Raw genomic sequence first — 18,872 nt, 5'->3', positions numbered from 1 at the left:
GAAGCATGCCAACTTTTCTATAGAAGCAGATTTTTTTTTCCCTAGCACTAACTCTAAGAGGAATTTATTTTATGGCTCCTTATAGAGCCCTTGGCTTTTGAAACATATGATGGTTTCAATAACTGTTTTATAAAAAAATATATAGAAACTTGTTTTTATATGGCTATTTCTAATATTGATTTTTGATAAATGCCACAGTTCGGAGATGAGATTTCTATGGAGACTTAGGGTGTAGTTTAACCATCAGCAGTGAAATGAGGTTGGGCCCACAGCCTCTGGATGGTACAGTTCAATAATAATGACCACAGAATTATATTCAGATAGAATATAACTGGGGCTGCCGTTCTTTAATATTTGGTTAAATAGTTCTGTACTGACATACACATTTTGTTTTGACATTGGGCCTTCGTGATAGTCGAATAATCTAAATCCATATATGTATAATGCCTTGAAATTGATTCCAACACATCCCACACTGATATGGAGAGAAACCGCTCTGGGGGACATGAAAAGTGTTCTGAAAGTCCTCTGGTTTACAAATCAGTTTAAGCACCAAACCCAGTTGAACAAGTTTCTCTTGTACTCTGGCACTTCCTCAAGACTTGAACATGCTAATACGCCATCATGGATTGGACACCCTGGTAAGTGGGCTCTGACCTGGAGATTAATAAGCAGGAAGTTTATCGCAGATGGCTTTTGGGATCAACACCTGTGGAAAGAAAGGGAAGGAAGCAGGATTAGGCGGGGGAGAAGTTGGGCCAAATCCATAGGGAGCTGGGATGGCTTTTTGGAGTTGTCCCCAGTTGGATGAGGGGCGGGGCCTGTGTACCCCCACATTGGCAGCCACTGGATACAGGCTGCCCAGGGAGGGTGTGCTCTTGGGAAGGTTGGCGCTCTTCAGCCAAGGGCAATTCCTAGGGAAGGGTAACACCGAGGGCTCTGGACCCGCGGTACTGCCAGCAGTTGGGGAGTATGTCCTTCGTTTCTGAAGGTGGAGCATCACAGTGTATCATAGGACGTTGCATGCACTGTTTGCCAAACCAACTAGCAAAACACACTTTAATCCTGGAGCCCAGCCAAACATCCCCTGTACCTAGTGGTAAATAGGACACAATTTGTGAAGTCTTGCTTTAGTCTAATGACCTAAATATATACTCTGTATTCTGTCAATTGAACACAACAATTAGATTTTATATTTGGCTGCTTCTACCAGAAGCCAGATATCAGTGATTGATCAATTAAGAGAGTTTATTTTACTCAATAAGTAACATGGGGTACAGTTCAGAGCTTATGCAGTGGCTGAGAGAACCAGGTTTCTTCCCGCCTCTCTCGTTTCCTTATTTTGCCATGTGACTTTTGTCCTTATGGCTAAGAGGTGCTGCTCTACCCCAAAGGGGCAAAAGGTGAGTGCCAGGTAAGCTTCTTCCTCTACAAATTTTCTAAAGCCCCGCTCTATGGATTTTGCTTACCTCTCATTGGCCACACTGAGTCACATGGCCACCTGGGAGGGTAACATCTAAGTGGGTTCCCTTAATTAGGAAGTACAAGAGACAGGGTATTGAGAAGGCAACTAGCATTTTCTACCACAAATAATAGAATTTAAATTCTTTCTTCATTGTTCCTAATTGGCTGAATAACTGAAGACAAATTTTATAGGAAAAAATGGATATAAAATATGCAGATACATAGGAGCACATCACAACAGATTGCTGTACTTTTCAAATTTATCCTGTTTTAGACTTCCCACATTTCATCAAAAGCACTTCTTATGAACTTATTATCACTGATTTACTTCCACCAGTTGAGACAGAGCTGTGCACATTGATAGGCATTCAATGTGTATGTGGTATGTAAAAAAAAATAACGTATTTGACATACAGTCTAACACAGTACTGTGCAATGAGGTCATGAAATATCGTGTATCTTGCTGGCATATCACAAAGAGCCCCTGCAGTAGCGGTCAGGAAGTAGTACTGGGGGTGGGTTTTAGTCTTTGCTTTAACGTGGTCTTGGTTATGCCACTGCCAGATGGTAGTTTTCTGGTGACTTCTACCAACATAGATTTTAGGAAATTTAGGGAAATACTGTATAACAATTGAAGACCCAGCACATTACAATGAAACATAAAAGTGCAATGACCCCATCCTGAATTGAAAAATTATTGTTCTGCCTTCTACTTCTCCCCTCCAGAAAAGAAGCTTCACTTTCTATAATTATATGATTTTAAAATTTCCCACATATGAAATTATAGCATTTAGTATGATTTTCAAATTGTACACAAATTACCTTAAAAACACCTAATAGGTTCTTCTCCACAGCCTGCCCCAAGTATAGGGGTACACCACTCTTCTTCTCTCCTTGACGGCAGGTTTTTGCTATTGTTTTTTGGTCAAACTGTTCTTCTTGGATATTCTCAATAGACAGTTTAAAGCATCACAAAATTAAAAACAGAGGCCATGGTGAATGTCTGAAGATTCTGCATTTCTAACATGCTCCCAGCTTATGTAAATGCTGATGGTTCCTGACCATATTTTGGGTTAGTAAGGTGCTAGTTTTAAAAACTTGGTTGCAGGTTTAAAGTAGGTGCGTTTTACAAACACAGATGCCTGGGTTCCACCCCAGAGAGCTGGATTTATTTGTTTGGGGTTCAGATTAGGCATCAGAGTTTTAAAAGGTCCCCCAGGTGATTCTCATGTGCAGCAAAGTTTGAGAACCGCTCCCATATACGGATTGGAATAGTTTTTTCCACAAGTCTCCCCAAATGCACAATTTGGTAGACTTATGCATCCTTGCACATCCCCACTGTAGTCGACACCGACTTCCGGGTCTTTTTTATTCCAGTAGAGTGCCTCGCTTCACTCCTGGCATGGGCTCAATCACAATTTGTTGAATATAGCAGCGTATGGAAAGATGCTCGTCCCGTTCACGTGGTCTGGCAAGGACAGACGGATAACTTACTTCTCACTGACAACCTGGATCTAGCACATTTCTACTTACTGCAGTTCCTTTGCCAGGTTTCTTCCGAGGAGGAAGACTTCTATATGGAGTTTAGAGCTCTTGTCAGCAGAAGGCAGAGAAGAGAGAACAAAAACGGAGGGAATATGACAGCAAAGAGGGAGGAGTGGGCGTAAGGGAAGGAAGGGAAAAGGGAGAAAAAGAGAGAAAGAAAAAGAGACTGATTAAGGCATGGAAGAAGAATGGAGAAGAAATGAAAAGAAAGATGGTTTATTAGGGTGTTGAAAGAAATTTTTAGTAGATATTTACTAACCTGCCATCTGTGAAAGGCAATACAAAGATTCTGTTGAGATTAACACAGGAATCAAGTGCTTGAAAAGTTACAACTACGCAATAGTTAAAGAATAAAAGGAAATGATACCAGAGAAAACACAGGACATAATGACAGACCTATCAACAAGTGAGAGTTATGGGCTGCGGACAGCACGAACTCCATTTTTACGGGGAAATGGTACCAACCCTGTTGCAATAATCCTGTTCCTTCTGCTCTCTTAGCTCTATGAAATTAACAGCAAGTATAGAGATGGCCGCTGAAGAAAAAGAACTTAACACAGTTTGTATTAAAGAGTCTTTTAGGGAATTATTTAAATATTTACAGTTATTTCCTCTAGCCTGTACCATCATGTCACTTATACTTACTCACTTTGAGAAAAAAAAATTCTCAAAATCTTACTTGAACATATCTTTTGAGAGTGCCATGCACACTCCCAATCCCATCATGCACATCTAGAACTTTCTTATTAGTGTTGAAGTCTTGATACTGTTTTATGAGAATAAATAATGGGAATTCAATCCATTCAAAGTGGTGACAGTTTGGTATCTTGTTATCTTTTCTAAGAAACATTCTTAATTTGCTGTGTTGAACTTTGGCAATACAAGTCCCTTCAGTGACATAAAAGAAGCCGGTCTTTAAAAGATGCTGACAGATGTGATTGTTTTTTACAATGGGGCTAAGTTTCCTGCCCTGCTGCATGTAATTAGGCATGCAGATAGAGCTGTACTCATTTTACTAGCCCAATGGGAGGGAGCTGGGGCGGGGGCCCCAAAGCTCTGCTTACTAAAAGGAATACTCTCTCTTTCTTTAACATGTAAATGTGTCTAGATTTCTATGGAAAAATAAGAGTTTGTGCTTTCATTTTTAAAATGCTGCATAAAACAAGTTTGTGGTAAGGAAAACATCATTTCTACTGATTTCAAGCAACCGTCATTTATCCATTTCATAAGGAACTTGGACAGAAAAGATATGTACACGTATGGCTTAAGGGCCGGCATTTTCAGTATCCTAGCAACGTCATTAAACATAGCCTTGCAGTCTTCCTGATCTGAATCTGCTCAACTTTCCTATTTTGCTTTTTTTTTATTCTTTGCTCTTCTCTACTTAATACTGTGAGCTCTAAAATGCTAATATCACTAAACAAGTGCATTGCCAGAGTTTTCTAGGTCAAGGTAGCCTCTCTCACTTTTAAACTCTTGAAATTGTCTTTACTGTGTTTAATTGGGAACTCTGTGTGGCTTGTGAAATCTCTGCAGAGTGCCCTCCCTCATTCGTCTTTCACGTTTGAAAACACTGTGCAAGAACAAACCTGGGGCCTCTGGGAGACAGAGAACACTCTCTGGGGCCTCTTTCTTTGAGGCCCTGTTTTGGGCCAAGTGCCAAATGTTGGCTTACCGTGTGTGACTCTAGTGTCACCTCCTCTGCACCAAGCAGAAAACCCAGCAATCCGCATTTCACATGTACTTGTCACATGGTCTCCATTAAAATCTCAAGCTGCATGTGAAGAAGCAGTCAAAGTGAAATGTGAAGAAGCAATCAAAGAGGCCAGATAAGGCCAAGGGGCCCAAAATTACAGACAGGGCATCTCGTTTGAGGAAAAGGCCATGTGAGAATTGCAGAACCACACATGGCACTGGGCTATAACAGCAGCAACTCATGGACCCAAGCAAGGACAGAGTGTACTAACTGAAATTCATAGACGCGTTGCTCCAAAAGTTGAAAGAAACCTGCCTCCTAGATCTGCCCCTTTGCAGGTCTCTGAAGGAGGCGATGTCCCCGGCCTGAGATCAGAGCGTCGTCCAGAAGAAGAGCCGACACGGAACTCATCCTTCCTGGGTGCCAGTCCAGTGGTCAACACGCAAAGGAGAGAGCATAGTGCCGGATCACTAGCGTATTGGGGGTAATGAGTAAACTTGTACCAAAGTATAATTCTATTGTTTACTAGTAGCGTTACCTTAGAAACGAGACTTAAACTCTCCAAAGTTTAATTTTCTAGTCTATAAAAGGGAGTAGTAATATCACCTCTACTGGCACATAAAAAAAGCACTTGGATATTAGCTCCTTCTTCTTTGCCTATACCTGCCTTCTTCTATACCTTGCATCTTATCCAGCCCAGTCTCTCAGATGACACACATATGCAAGATTATCTCCTAATTCAGCAATTTGGTCTGCTTTGTGCGCCGGATACAGAATGGCTCCCATCTGACTGATCTGACGGCAGTAACATCTCTAGCGACTGTGATAGCATACAGTGCTCTCTGACTGGTAAGAATACATTCTACTTGCAAAGTAAAACTCGACAGGCCTCTTATAGGCCATGCCAACACTTTGAAAATAAAACTCTTGAAGTTTCACCAGAAATATATTTTTACATGATAGGAGGAAACCTTCTGGAACTTACTGCTTACATAAATTGAAAGAGCTGCATCAACAATAGGGCTGTTATGAACCCGGGCTCCACACTGTCTCCTAAAGGGATTAGACAGGCCTCATAATGTGTTAAAGGCAGAAAAAAGTGACCCAAGAAGGGGCTAAATCCTTAGTTGTCCTTAGTATTTTCCCATGTCAACGCTGAGATTTGAAAAGGCAGAAGGAATTGACTTACTTTATATACTTGTCTTAGTACTTAATGAAATATAGAATGTTTTATTTGACCCCTGTGGGGAAACAGCTGAACTGGGCAGTTTGTGTGTGAAATCAAATATCAGCAATAAAAATATTTGCAAAGTCCCTTAAAAGTCAGAACATCACAGATTTGTTAGAAAGTAGGTGCCCCAAGCTTATAGGTGGCTGTTAACATTGTTTTATTTCCTTTATACAAAAAGTAGAAATGACAGAAAAAAACACTCTTGACAGAAAACAACACCACTGACTTGGTCTCATTGAGGAACTAAGCCAAATCTGCCCATATTATGGGGAAAAGGAAGTTCAACCGACATTAGCAAATACTCATGCAACTGAAGAAATACAAATGGCATCAAGTGGCTTTAGTGAATGTCCTGTGGGGGGTTGAATCAATCCAACCTTAAAAAACATACATTTGCCCAGTCATGCTTTTAAACAGCATCTCTTTAAAAAAAACAAGTTGTATATACAGATATCACCCCAAATGCATCTTATATAGTCTACTACTATAAATTTAAGGCATCCTGATATTCTGTTGTTTTGCTGGTGAGGCATTGTTCTCGTGGTTCTATTTCTACAGAGAATAGTCCAGAAATTTCCAATGGTGTCCAAACGGCATCAGTGGGAGACAAAAACTGGATTTATAAGAAGAGTTCTTTTGACTCTGGCTCAGCAATGTGCTTTATGCTGCAGGATTTCTTCATTTTTCTATTGATGTCATTATGCCTAAGCAGAAGAGAAACCACAAGCCAAAATTAGATAAAACTATGGTCAAGTTACAAAACAATACCACTAAACAGCTCACCAAAAATGGAAATTATCTTCACACAAACCACACTGAAGACTTCATTCCAATAGGCAAATTATTCTTTTTTCATATAAACCACTCTTTATACAATAAAAGCAATCATCATGTAATAACACACACTTGCTGAACATTTTTTAATTTGGTTATGGAAGTGATTTCTCAGTCATACTGACGGAAATACATGCATCTTCCAGTCAAGAAAATCTTATTAAAAGTCAAACAGATAGGACATATAGTACTACTGGTCCAGTAGAAACAAAAAATATTTATATTATATTCATTTGCATTTCCACTGGTGACACTTTTTATTCTCCAAATAAGCTTGAGTGTTCCAAGTTCAAAGAAGAATGCTTTTTCTTTGTGTGGTTACTGAGTTAGTAGCACATGGAAAGACTACAAGTAGGTAAATCTATGGGGAAAAGAAGAAATTTGCAGACAAAGGTACTATTTTCCCCTCAATACTTGATATCTACTAAGTCTGGAAAAAGACAGTACAAACTCAAACTGTGGAACAGCTTTGTTTTTTAACTGAATTTTCCTCTGGGTAGGTGTGTTCATTTTCATGAGATATTAGTCCGATTTTGGTATTAAATCTTCCAGAGAGTAGCTATCTTCTGATGGTGGGTGAGCCTACATGTTGCTAAATTACTTCTTGCTGCTACACCAGGCAAAAACAAACTGCGGCTTAACTGGACTCACTAACACGAGGCCACACTTGGATGCAGGAGACCCCCACGCGTGGTTTTGTGGTCTCAAAAATGTGCTTGTTCACAAAGACCATGTAGCCTATTCCCGGTGTTCTAGTACATATTGGATCATCATCTGAAAGTTATAATTCTTATTTTTATTTCTCCTCTGAATATAACTTTAGAGAGTTGTTCATGGGCAAGAAAAGTAAAGGAAAAAAGGCGAAAGAAAAAAACTGCTTGGTCAAAAGATGACCTAGGGATTCTAACTAAACATGATGGGTTGAATACACACATTTATCACTCTCTCTTACAAAACAACACTAAGATGAAAGTAAAGAAATAAAAAAGGCATAAATCTATATGAATAAAGGAAGTAGGAGAGGAGATGATAACAGATAAAATGAAAATAATATTTCAGAAGTAGGAAGGTAGGTGAACATTAGAATTGATTTAGCAGGGCAGGAAAAACAGAAACCTAAGCTTACAGTCAGGGAACCCAACAGACTGATTTGCATTGCAAGACCCAGGAATTAAGAGCACCATGTACTTCTGAAGGTGATAGTAACTATGTGAAAGAATGAAGAAGTTCTCCATATACTAATACACAAAGACCTTCAACATGGTAAGTGGGAAAAAGTATGAGGCAAAACTGTGTGTACAGTATGTCACCTTTATTGTAAAAAGGAAGGAAAGACAACGATATACATTTATATTTGTATTTCATTATAAAAATTTAAATAATATTTTCATATAAAGTGCTATAAAAAAGGAACCAACAGAAAACCAGTAAAGGACTATTAGAAATAAACATTCTTATGGCAGGAACAAACAATTCAATGGCAAGATTGGAAGGTAAATTTCAATAAATATCCTAGAAAGTCAAACTAGAAAAAGCCAAAGTATGAATAGAGAAGAATAGTTAGAAAATTTGATGATCAGCCTAGTGTATCCACTGTTAGAATAAGAGGATTTCCAGAAAGAGTGAACAAAGAAATTAGAGGTGAGGACATTTTCAAAGAAATTACACCAAATATTTCTCAGAAATGAAGCACTTATGGTTCCAGACTGAAAAAGTCTTCCTAGTGCCTGAAGCCCAGGAATGGAATACAAACCCATATATGGCAAAGCATCAAGAAATCAAAATATTGGGGCTAACGAGACAATCGTAAAGGCTTCCAAAAGATCAGCAGAGAAGAAAGGAACTTCTCAACAGACACATTGTAAGCAAAAGAAAATGAAATGATTTGTTCAAGATTCTGAGAGAAAATAATTTCTCACTTAGAATTCTATACCCAGCCAAACACTCCTACTACAGTAAATTGAAGATGTTTTCAGACATGCAAGGTCTCAAAAAATTTAGCACCTATTCACCTTCCTTCGGTGGGAAGATATATTTACTAAAGCATGAGAATAAAGCAAATAAAAGGAAAAGACAGATTCAGGAAATAGAGTATAGACAGGGGAGAAGCAAAAGGAATTCTCAGGATGATGCATGAGGGAGACGCCAGGATGACAGTCGTGTAGCAGTGCCAGATGGCAGAGGTGCAGAAGGCAGCAGGAGGAAAAGGGGGGTCTCCATGAACAGAAAGATACTGAGAGACATCGGAGCAATCTGAATGTGCTGAAAGATGGTGTTTGTCTTCAGCAGAATGTTTAGAAATGAATTATAAACTGAGATATCAAAATTATTTCCAGAGGATACATCAAGTTGTATAAGAAAGAAAATGTAATATAGCCCAACACAGAAATTCTCTGTGATTATTTAAATAATCATCATAATAATAAACACCACATACTGATTTAACCCTAAAGAGTAATACAACTATATTGTCTCACTGGAGGTAGGGAGAGGAAGAGGAAGTAGGGGTATGTGTGTGTGTGAGCAGTGCTGGATGCTAACACAGAACTAGATTAATTTGGCTCTCTGTTAAGAATACGGACTTACGCTGGGCGCGGTGGCTCACGCCTGTAATCCTAGCACTCTGGGAGGCTGAGGCGGGCGGATTGCTCGAGGTCAGGAGTTCGAAACCAGCCTGAGCAAGAGCAAGACCCCGTCTCTACTATAAATATTAAGAAATTAATTGGCCAACTAATATATAAAATGAGCCGGGCATGGTGGAGCATGCCTGTAGTCCCAGCTACTCGGGAGGCTGAGGCAGAAGGACTGCTTGAGCCCAGGAGTTTGAGGTTGCTGTGAGCTACGCCACGGCACTCACTCTAGCCTGGGCAACAAGCGAGACTCTGTCTCAAAAAAAAAAAAAAAAAAAAAAAAAAAAAAAAAAAAGAATATGGACTTAGGAACCAGACTGACTGAGTTCAAATCCTGGCTCCACAATTTATGACTATCATTACTATGTAACCTTGGGCAAGATACACAATCATTCTATGCTTCAGTTTCAAAAATGCAAAATTTGGATAATAACAGTATCTGCCACATAGTGTCATTGTGAAGATTAAAATAGTAAATATGTGTAAAGTGCTTGAAATGTTCTTTGAGGCGTTGTAAGTGTTCTATAATTGTTTATAAGTTCTATCATTTTTATCTTCATTAGTAGGATGCCCATAGATAACAGGGATAATATCTGAAACTGAAAATCTGTAGGAGCATGTTATTTAGAATAGAGAATACTAAAGAAAACATCTGAAGGGAAAGCAAATGGTTGATTTTAGGAGGGTGAGACTAGAGAGTGGAGTGGATTTGGCACAGGGAATAGCCAGTTTTTGTTAAAATGCTAATACTAGCATTTTAGTACACTAAATAGTATTACTTTTATAAGTACACTACTTTGACAAAAATTAACATAAAAAGTTAAAAAGAAGTCTAAGGATAATGTAGTTTAGACTTTGATGAGGCATTTCTGCTTTACTGTAAAGGGTGCTGAAATAAAAAACACTCCGAGCACTCTTTCTGTAGCACGAAACCCAGCATGATTGCAGCTGAGTCTTTAGCAAGTAAATGTTAACTTGAGGCATTTATCTGAATAATATCAGGATAATTCAATCCTCCATGAGCCCTTCAATTATCTAGTACTGAATTACCAGTATTCAAAGAACAAAAGTGTTTGGGTAATTCTGGCATGAATTATTCAGATAATTTGCTGCTCCTCGATTTCATTTTTGGATATGAAATCACATTCTGAGTGACCAAAATTGGAAAGGAGAAAAGACTTACATTTAAATAACAGTTTTTCAAGCAGTCTAGCTTGCTGACTCATCTAGGCATGGATTCCACGTTTCCACAGCCCACGGATCAGGGTGAAACGGCCCACAGCGGGCACTGCGTCTCCACTGGTAGCCGACACCCTCGGCTGTTTCTGTCATCTCCCTCAGAGCTTCACTGAGAGCACCGCCACAAATCCCATCTACTAAAAGGTGGGATTTTGGTTCAAAGTATGAAAACTTGTACTCGAAGTAGCCAAACTGAAACTCACGGTAGGGAGGTAGACTCGTGACCAGAAGGCCTGGACCGATAAAAGACACCCTGTTTCCTCCCCACACTCCCGTGGGATGAGAGGCTCAGTCCTTTTTCATTTGTTTCTTATTTCTTTTTTCCCCTTCTTCTTTCTAGCTTTGCCTTCCCCCAAATATTTATGAAGTTGCCGCCATGCGCCGGGCTCCAAGCTGGGCACTGGGGCTGCAAAGGGACACAGGATGGCGCTATCCAGGCTCACTGCTCCCGTGAAGCTTCTCATACCTTCCACGGAGGCGCCAAGTCTTAATTGCACCCTCGTTTAATTCTCTCTTGATTACGATCTCCCTGAGTGAAGGGACCAGGCGTTCTCCTCACACAGCAAGATGAGAGGCTTACAGCGCAAAGTGGTGTTGAGAGGAACCGCCTGGCGGCCAGTTCAGGGAGTCACACACGCTGTCCTCAGCGTGCTGCTCAGGACGGAAGGGCCCCAAGGGCCACTCGGGCGGGGACGCTGGAAGGAACTGGAGGGTGGCCGTGGCTGGGTAAGGTCTCTATCTATGTGGCATTTTTAGACCTCGACCAACCTACTGCTCCTTTAAAACCCCGGACGTAAGTGTTTATAGAGACGCTCTGCTCTTTTAAGGTACAAATTGCCGCCAGCGGTGGCAGGCGTGAGATGCGGACATTAATGTCACACTAATAGAACGTGCATCTGCTTTGAGGCCACACAGCTCAAACTTGGGCCTTTGGGGAGGAAGAAAGGAGGCAGAGGTGGAGGGAACTGTCTCTTCGGGTTTCTGACTCCTGAAGCCAGGCCTAGCATGCTCAAAGGACGTGTGCTGGTGGGATGCTTTTGGTTTCCAAGGCAGGCCTCTTCTCCGTGCCCTCCTACCATCGGTTCATGCGTGGTCACAAATTCCACGCGTTCATCTCCTGCCGTCCTAGGGCAGGACGTCCCTAAGACAGTACCCGGGGGCTCCCTTGCGGTAGCATTTTCTGTATCTCAACTTATCACTCACTGATACTCAACTTGGTTTCGCCGTCGTCCTGTGGTGAAACATGCTTTTCCCTTTTCCCAGAGTGTGTAAGGAGCTTATGAAAAGCAACTCCATTTGAAAAACTTGCATAAATATCGGGAACTCTGCCAGCCTTTATAAAGAGTTTGCTAAGTTGTGCTTAGACACTGGAAAGATGATCATTTTAACTATTCCCCCAAACACGGGCATTTTTCTCTGCACACAAGAATCTACCTTATCAGCAGACAATTCCCTGTAATTTACTATGCAAAGGCCAACGACCGTCCCAAACCTTGGCCTGTTTTTAAGAATAAACTGTCACTTAATTCATGTGAAGAAATGGTTCTAGAGTGGAGTCTCCCCATTTCCTCCAAGTTTTAGGCACAAAGCTTTAGCATGAAGAGTTTTCCTTCTGGAACGAATTTAGACCCTCGGGGAGGCTGTGGTGGGGGTGGGCAGGACAGGAGTCGTGCAGGGGCACAGGACACCTGAGGAAGCGTGGGGGGAGGGGAACGCAGCTCCAGGGGTGTCCGCGGCTGAGGCAACCTCCTCCCCCCACGCTCCGGCGGGCCGGCCCTGGACTCCAGGGCCAGCAGGTTAGAAATGAAACTACAGAAAACCTCCTTTAGATCAGGGCTCGGAACGTGAAACTATGCATTCTGAGCTGGAACTCGAATGTCTGTTGTGTTAAGCACCAGCTACTTTATGGGATACCTTTTCAGTATCAGCACTTTACTACGGTTTTCTGAACTGTTGAATTGGTAATATTGTGTCTGCCTCTGGGACGAGGCACTCAACGCATACCTGGGCAGCACGGCGACACGCCCGTGTGGCTCAGCACGTGTACCGTGATCCTTTCAAGAACCCAGTGTACAGGTTAAGAACAAGGTTAACACTTTAAAGTCAAACAATTAAGACAAGATTAAAATGTGGTAATTTGATTATATACAGAAAGACTGTGGCAAGGGCACATTTGTTCAGCAGCGTCAGGGACTCTTCTGCGCCGGCTGCATTTTCTCAGTATGATTCTGTAAATGCCATTTGGTGGGGCTGAGGACACGCTCTGATGGGGACCAGGTTTCAGCCAGGGCCCCATGTCTACTGTTTTCCACACCTTTGCTCATTTCTCTACCAAGTCTGGTGTCCTGACAATGCGGAAATGCATGTTTGTGTGTGCTGGGGTAGGGGAAGGACCTCCTAAACTCTGACTTTCCACCGGGGACAGCAGATGATTGCTGCCATAGCAGATGTCACCTCACCACAGGCTAAGCAGACCACTCTCTTTGAAGTGGCTGGTGAACAACCTTGAGATCTATGCAAAATATTTGATAGTAGCTCTTGGCTCTGGATATATAATTCCCAGGGTAGCTAATTCCTCGGCAGTAAAACCCACACTAATGGTGTTTATTGCTTAATGTCTTTGTAAGGAGTCTATGCTCATGCTGGTGCTAGGATTGGGAGTTTCCTGGTGCTAACCCTCAGGCAGCAGTGCCACTGTGGTCAGACAGGGTGTTACTGCTGGTGGCCAGGGGTTAACGCTCTGTGCCTATCAATAACTGGAATCAGTGCTCACCTCATGTGTTACAGATCTCAAATGGACTTAAACTCTGGAAAATGAATGTTTCGTTGGCGTTTTAAGACCAGTAATTGCAAACATTCCTTGGAGTAGTAATAACTTAAAACCAACTTATCCTTTGTAAGATAAAGTAGAGAAGAGTCTGCTTGTTATAAGCCAAGTTATCCTCTGCAGTTGAATCACAGTGGGAAAGCTGCTCAAAGTAATAGAGTTGAATCTAATTTTAAAGGGCATGCAAAAGAAATTTAGATTCTTTGCTATCAAGCTGTGACCAATTTGGAAAAATAAATAGCAAACAGAACCCCCTCACAGAGCTGACATTCTTTAAAATGTTTTATTTATTGTCTCTACTTTTCCTTTAATAGGAAAAACAAAAAATTCTTAGGAACTAAGATGGAATCCAGTGTGTCCTTGGAACTGGGATCCATTGTCCCACTCCTTTTCCCAGGGCTATGCTGAAAGGGCCTCTTAGTGGCAGTGATGTTTGGTGTCAACTCCAACCCAATGACTAACATTGGTTTCCAAAGTCACACGACCCTGAGCAATCCCTGCTACCTGAGAGGGACCTTTTGGCTTTCAAGCAAATTCTTAGGCCAAGATTTGGAGTCATTACTGACAGATGAATACTTGGGTTCTTTTCCTTCTTGTGGTGGGGGTCCCATAGGCAAAATGAGGAAAGCAGTAGAGTACATTAGGTGTTTTGGAGGTCCATATTCACCCTGTAGTCTTGATTTCTGAGAGGAATCTTTAAGAAATTTTTAACTAGAGAGATCCAACCTTGCTTTATGTAAGGAGTGAGCCAGGCCAGTTCTCTCTGCCTCTGTGCAATTATGAGTGAATCAGAGAAATCTCTCCTCTCTGGCATGAGAGAACTGGGGTTTCTACTTTCTGTGGAAATACATGCTGAACTAAAAGATGAAGTATAGGTTAATTTATGAGGTAGTGAGGGAAGGGGTAAAAATGCTTATTTAAATACACTGAATACTTTTATTTTGGGATTTCTAAGTGTGTATTGCTGAAATTAAACTCTATTATTTTAATAAGTAAAGCCAGTGAATCTGACAGGTTCAAAACTGAGCCGTTAGAAGGACTGTTCCTTAAGCTGGATGGGAAAGTGCTAACCTAGTGTCAGATAACTGAGTAGCCCCATGACCTCACTCTGATTTTTGTAATCCTATTACTGTAGATTGCTCAGCTTTGTTCCCTTGCTAGAATCAAATATTTCTGGCAGGACAATCTACTCTGATACTAATTGTCTTGTTCCCAGTTGCTGTAGGAGCCTGGAAGAAATGAGAGGGATTGTCCTTCTCCTTCTCAAGGCCTTTGCCAAATCTTTGTGCTTCCTTGCCTCAGGGTATTTCTGGTGACTTCTGTTTTAAGAACAAAAGTAGAATTTTCCAGGGGCCAGAAGATACACAGGACCCAAGGCGGGGACAGAGAATGATACAGGTGGGGAACCTAAGTTAGGAGAAATAGAAGTGGGCTAATACCAATGTCTGGGAGGGGGATTTTTTTTTTCCTATTCCCTTTCCACCCCAGGTTCTCAGCACTGCCAAGATTCCTGCCCCAGTGTGGCCGGAAACAGTCCAGACGCCTGGCTTCGGGCAACATGTGAGCCTGACCCCAGTAGACCACTGGTGACCAGTAAATACTGAAGCTCCAAGGCTCTTCCTTTAACATACTGATTAATGAGACCCCTAGGGGCATCCCTGAAAATGACTGAGATTTAATTTCCCTGTTGCCTGAAAAAAGGTCTAGAGCAGATTAAATTAGATTTAGGGGGAAAAAAAAAGGATAGTTACTTTTACGCACCTTAGTATTCTCAACTAAAATTCACACCCCCAACACATACACTCACACCACACACCCCCAAATTCTTTGCAGGATTTCGGAAGAGTGCTGAATGGCATGTCATGATTTTTCAGTTAGTTTAAATGACTTAGAAGCTGTAGTCTTGTAAAGTGGGCTTCAGAGCTTACCTCTTCTGAAATACGCCAGTTAAGAGACACTGACTGCACTGACTCCCTTTTTTCCTCCTCCCATTGCCTGCCTTGTCAGGAAACTGAGCATGTTTTCTGGGAGGACGAAAGCTCCGCTGCAGGAGGACTGTGCCCACGGAGGTGCCCCAGTCACTGGGGACATGATCCTTTCTCTTCTATGTACACGGTCCGTGCATTTTGAATAATAAACATTTAGTTTGAGAAAGACCCTTGCTTTATTGGTGTGAACTCCTAAGACTGCTCAGAGCCTGGAGTCGTGGTTCATAATGCTAAGCTAGAGGAATTTCAGAACAGCAGGGCCTTGCTTCTCCTGAGATCAGCAGAATGGTGACGAAAGGAGCTTTCAGTCTATAATCAGCACTGAAATAAAACCCCAGCTCTGTTTCAAAGCTCTGATTCTGACTGGAGGCTGACTCATTCCACCATGACAGGAAATTTGATTTCAATACTTACTTGGTACTTGACTCCAGTAACACAAAGACTGAAAGCCAAAGTCAACTAGGATACACAGCAAGCTTGTGAACCAAGTAGATTCTTCTGACTGACGCTGGAATAGAGCCACCCCAGTGGAGGACTAGCAACCTCTCTAAGACCCAGTTACCACTCTGTGCCTGCTGCTGTTTGAAGGGGGAGGTGTAATTTTCTTCTTCCTCGGTGTCATCCCCCTGCTGAAAGGTGCTCCAGGTCCGTGGTTTAAAAGCTCATGCAACTGAAAGCAAGGGCAGGCCGCGCGCCATGCAGCCCCGACCCCACGTACCGTGCAGAGTTATGCAGACGCTCCCCGGTCAGCGTGTTAGAGGAAAGATTGATGCAGCTGCTGTACATCTCCTAGAGAGGTGCAATTAAAAACCAGCTGAAAACATGCAACAAGCTCAGCACATGCACAAGTCCAAGTACACATGAAGCGCGCAGGAGACAGATTAGAGGACAGCAGCCTAGTGTATACTTTAAGGAGCATGGGAACCTGTTGAGATGATTCTTCTTTTACTACTGAGTGACAGGACCCATTAAGTTACTTGGAAAAGTTTTATTTGAGCAATTTAAGTTTTGACATATTTAACCCTAAAGGTCTGCTGAGTTCAGCTCAAGCGTGACTTTTCCTGATGAAACAAATACATTATAAAGTCCTTTATAACAAGGACAATTTACAGAGAAAATCGATGTATAATTTAAAATTGATGTTCAATTAATTAAAGGGATACTAACTAAAATTTGATTTGAGTGCTGCAAAAAGAATGTGGATGGTTCTTAGACCTCACTGTAACGGGCTTTTAACATCATAGCGAGTAGTAAGTTATGAAGATTCTAGCACTCCTCTGGCTGGTTTATCTAGATTGCATGACAGATGATCTGAGTCATTCCATTCCACAAAGAGTTTTTCATTTTGGCTTCTATACCATTTTTTAATGGCATGGCAAGCACAGAGCATGCAGGAAACACTGGCTGAAAGATGTTCATATCTCTTACTCAGTGGATGTAAGTCACAGATTACAGTGTGTGGTTTTCCAACAAATGCAATTATGATATAAAATGTAGTTCATGGCACACTCTGCCCTCCCCTGGGGACTGGCAAGTGCTTCAGACTCCTCTGGGCTCCAATCGACACTTAAGGGTCTGTGATGTAAAACGCCCATGCGGAGGTCCCTGTGGTGTACTCATTTCAAAGGTCACTCCAAAGTTGAGTAGTAAAGTCTTTAGAAATAGAGTTTCTATTTATGTGCTTTTTAATTTGGGCCTGAGAATAAACTACCCAGTCCCGTGAAGAGAACACACTCTTCCTAAGACAGAATCTGTGCCAATGAAGGACCTTGATTTTGCACTGACTGAGAGTTTCGTCTTGTAGAAATGCCTCCCAGCCTGGGACCCCTACACCCAAGGATTAAGCCATTTAGGGAAATTTAGGAACCGGAATATAATCTCCTGTGATTTATTTACCGATCTTAGAGTATTTGCTGAAGGAAGAGCAAGGGGTATATACTCTAACCTGACATGTCAGTAGAAATGCACGAATTTGGCTTTCCACGCAGCCCTTTGGAATTTTTCTGGGGATTCCCTCAGGGTGGCACAGGTCAACAACCTGTAGGGTTTAGGAACCGCATAATCAATTCAAGGGAAGAAAGGGATTATCTCCAAATAGCACTCACTGCCTTGTTCTTCCCTTTGCTAGCAGAGCTCGCAGGGTTTCCCTTGGCGTCTGTCGTCTTCCTTCCGAGCGAGGTCAGGGGCAGCGTGGAGGTCTTCAGCTGGCTGGCTGCCTGATAGTTATTGTTATTGTTCTGGTTGCCACTCAGTGTCTCCATGATGGAGCGAAAGGTCCCAAAGGGCCTTTTCAGCTGATCCCCCGACTCGGTGCCTGCGGAGGCCCGGTGGGGAATCCTGCCCCTGTCTTTATCTTTTTCTCCGCTGAGTTCGAGGCCTGGCTGCTCCATTTGCACCACAGGCTCCTCAAAGGTAACTCTGAGTTTTAAGTTCTGAGACGTCCGGCGCTTGGAAGATGGAGACTTGAGGGCACTCTTGGGACTTGTGGCAACTTTCTGGGCAGCAGCGCCGTCAGGGCTGGTCTGAGAGGGGTCCCCCGAGGCCTGGCTTGCAGGAGTGCTCCCCGAGCCCGCGTACTGGGATTCCAAGTCTGGTTCGCTGCTCTCTGAGGTGGGAGACGGGCTATGGCCGTCCAGGGATTTGGAGGCCTTGATACTAAAAGGAAACCTGCGTCCTGATGTCAAGGTGTGTTTCTTGATCATCAGGTGCAGGCTTTCTGCGCTGTCCATACTCTCCACGCTTTCTACAATGGGCTGCGGCCTGGGCCTGTCAGCTTTTCTCACAGGGGTGTTCTTGGGGTCCTCGGAGTTGTTGGAGTCCGTGTCGGACTCGCTCAGCGACCTCTGCATCAGCTGCCTCAGCCTGGCTAACTTCAGTTCCCTCTTCTCCAGAGGGAGCTTTTTGGAATTTCTAGAGGAAGCCTGAACATCCTGGAACTCCAAGGACAGCTTTTCCTGGGTGCAGACATTCTCTGAGATTTCTTTCCCCAATAACTGGCGTAGGATTTTATCAGAATCTTCGTCTTTTGCTCTGGCCCTAGCCCGGCTGGATGCTGACAGGCTTCCAAGAACCTGAATCCCTTCTTGGACTCCTGGTTTGTGTTTGGCTACAGACTCATCGTCTGCATCTGGAGATTTCCACTGGGACTTTCTCGAAGCAGGTGAGGATGGTGAACTGAAAAGAGGATGAGAAACACATGAGATGATTTCCTACCGTGCTAAAATGATGCAGCCACGAGTCACTGCATGGCCTTTACTGCTGTTACTAATTAACACATAAATAAGAATGGAATAACAATAATCATTTAATGTTTTTTTGAAAGCCATGTGCCACTCCATGGTAGCAGCCATAACCAAAGTATAGCATGCCTCATGCCTTATGCTACATACTACTGTCATACTACTAAGTCTGTCTATTG

The 18,872-nt window shown here is 42.4% G+C and overlaps 1 protein-coding gene across 4 annotated transcripts in view; it reads right to left on the bottom strand.

Annotated features, from left to right (window-relative positions):
- Window positions 1-3,599: 3,599 nt before the first annotated feature.
- Window positions 3,600-18,872, bottom strand: part of SNCAIP (synuclein alpha interacting protein) — a 148,395-nt gene continuing 133,122 nt past the window's right edge. For 2 of the 4 annotated variants that reach the window (XM_076008313.1, XM_076008315.1), the window contains exon 10: window positions 9,620-18,628. In XM_076008313.1, coding sequence (XP_075864428.1) covers window positions 17,539-18,628 — 1,090 coding nt within the window. In that variant the 3' untranslated portion in view covers window positions 9,620-17,538. Of the gene's footprint in view, window positions 6,641-9,619; window positions 18,629-18,872 lie in introns of those variants that run through there. The other 2 variants (XM_076008317.1, XM_076008316.1) reach the window with 2 other exon arrangements.

This window comes from Microcebus murinus, chromosome 11, assembly GCF_040939455.1.
Source record: "Microcebus murinus isolate Inina chromosome 11, M.murinus_Inina_mat1.0, whole genome shotgun sequence".
Lineage (NCBI taxonomy): Eukaryota > Metazoa > Chordata > Mammalia > Primates > Cheirogaleidae > Microcebus > Microcebus murinus.
The sequence above is the reverse complement of the archived record's forward strand: the minus strand, read 5'-3'. Positions and strand labels throughout refer to the sequence as shown.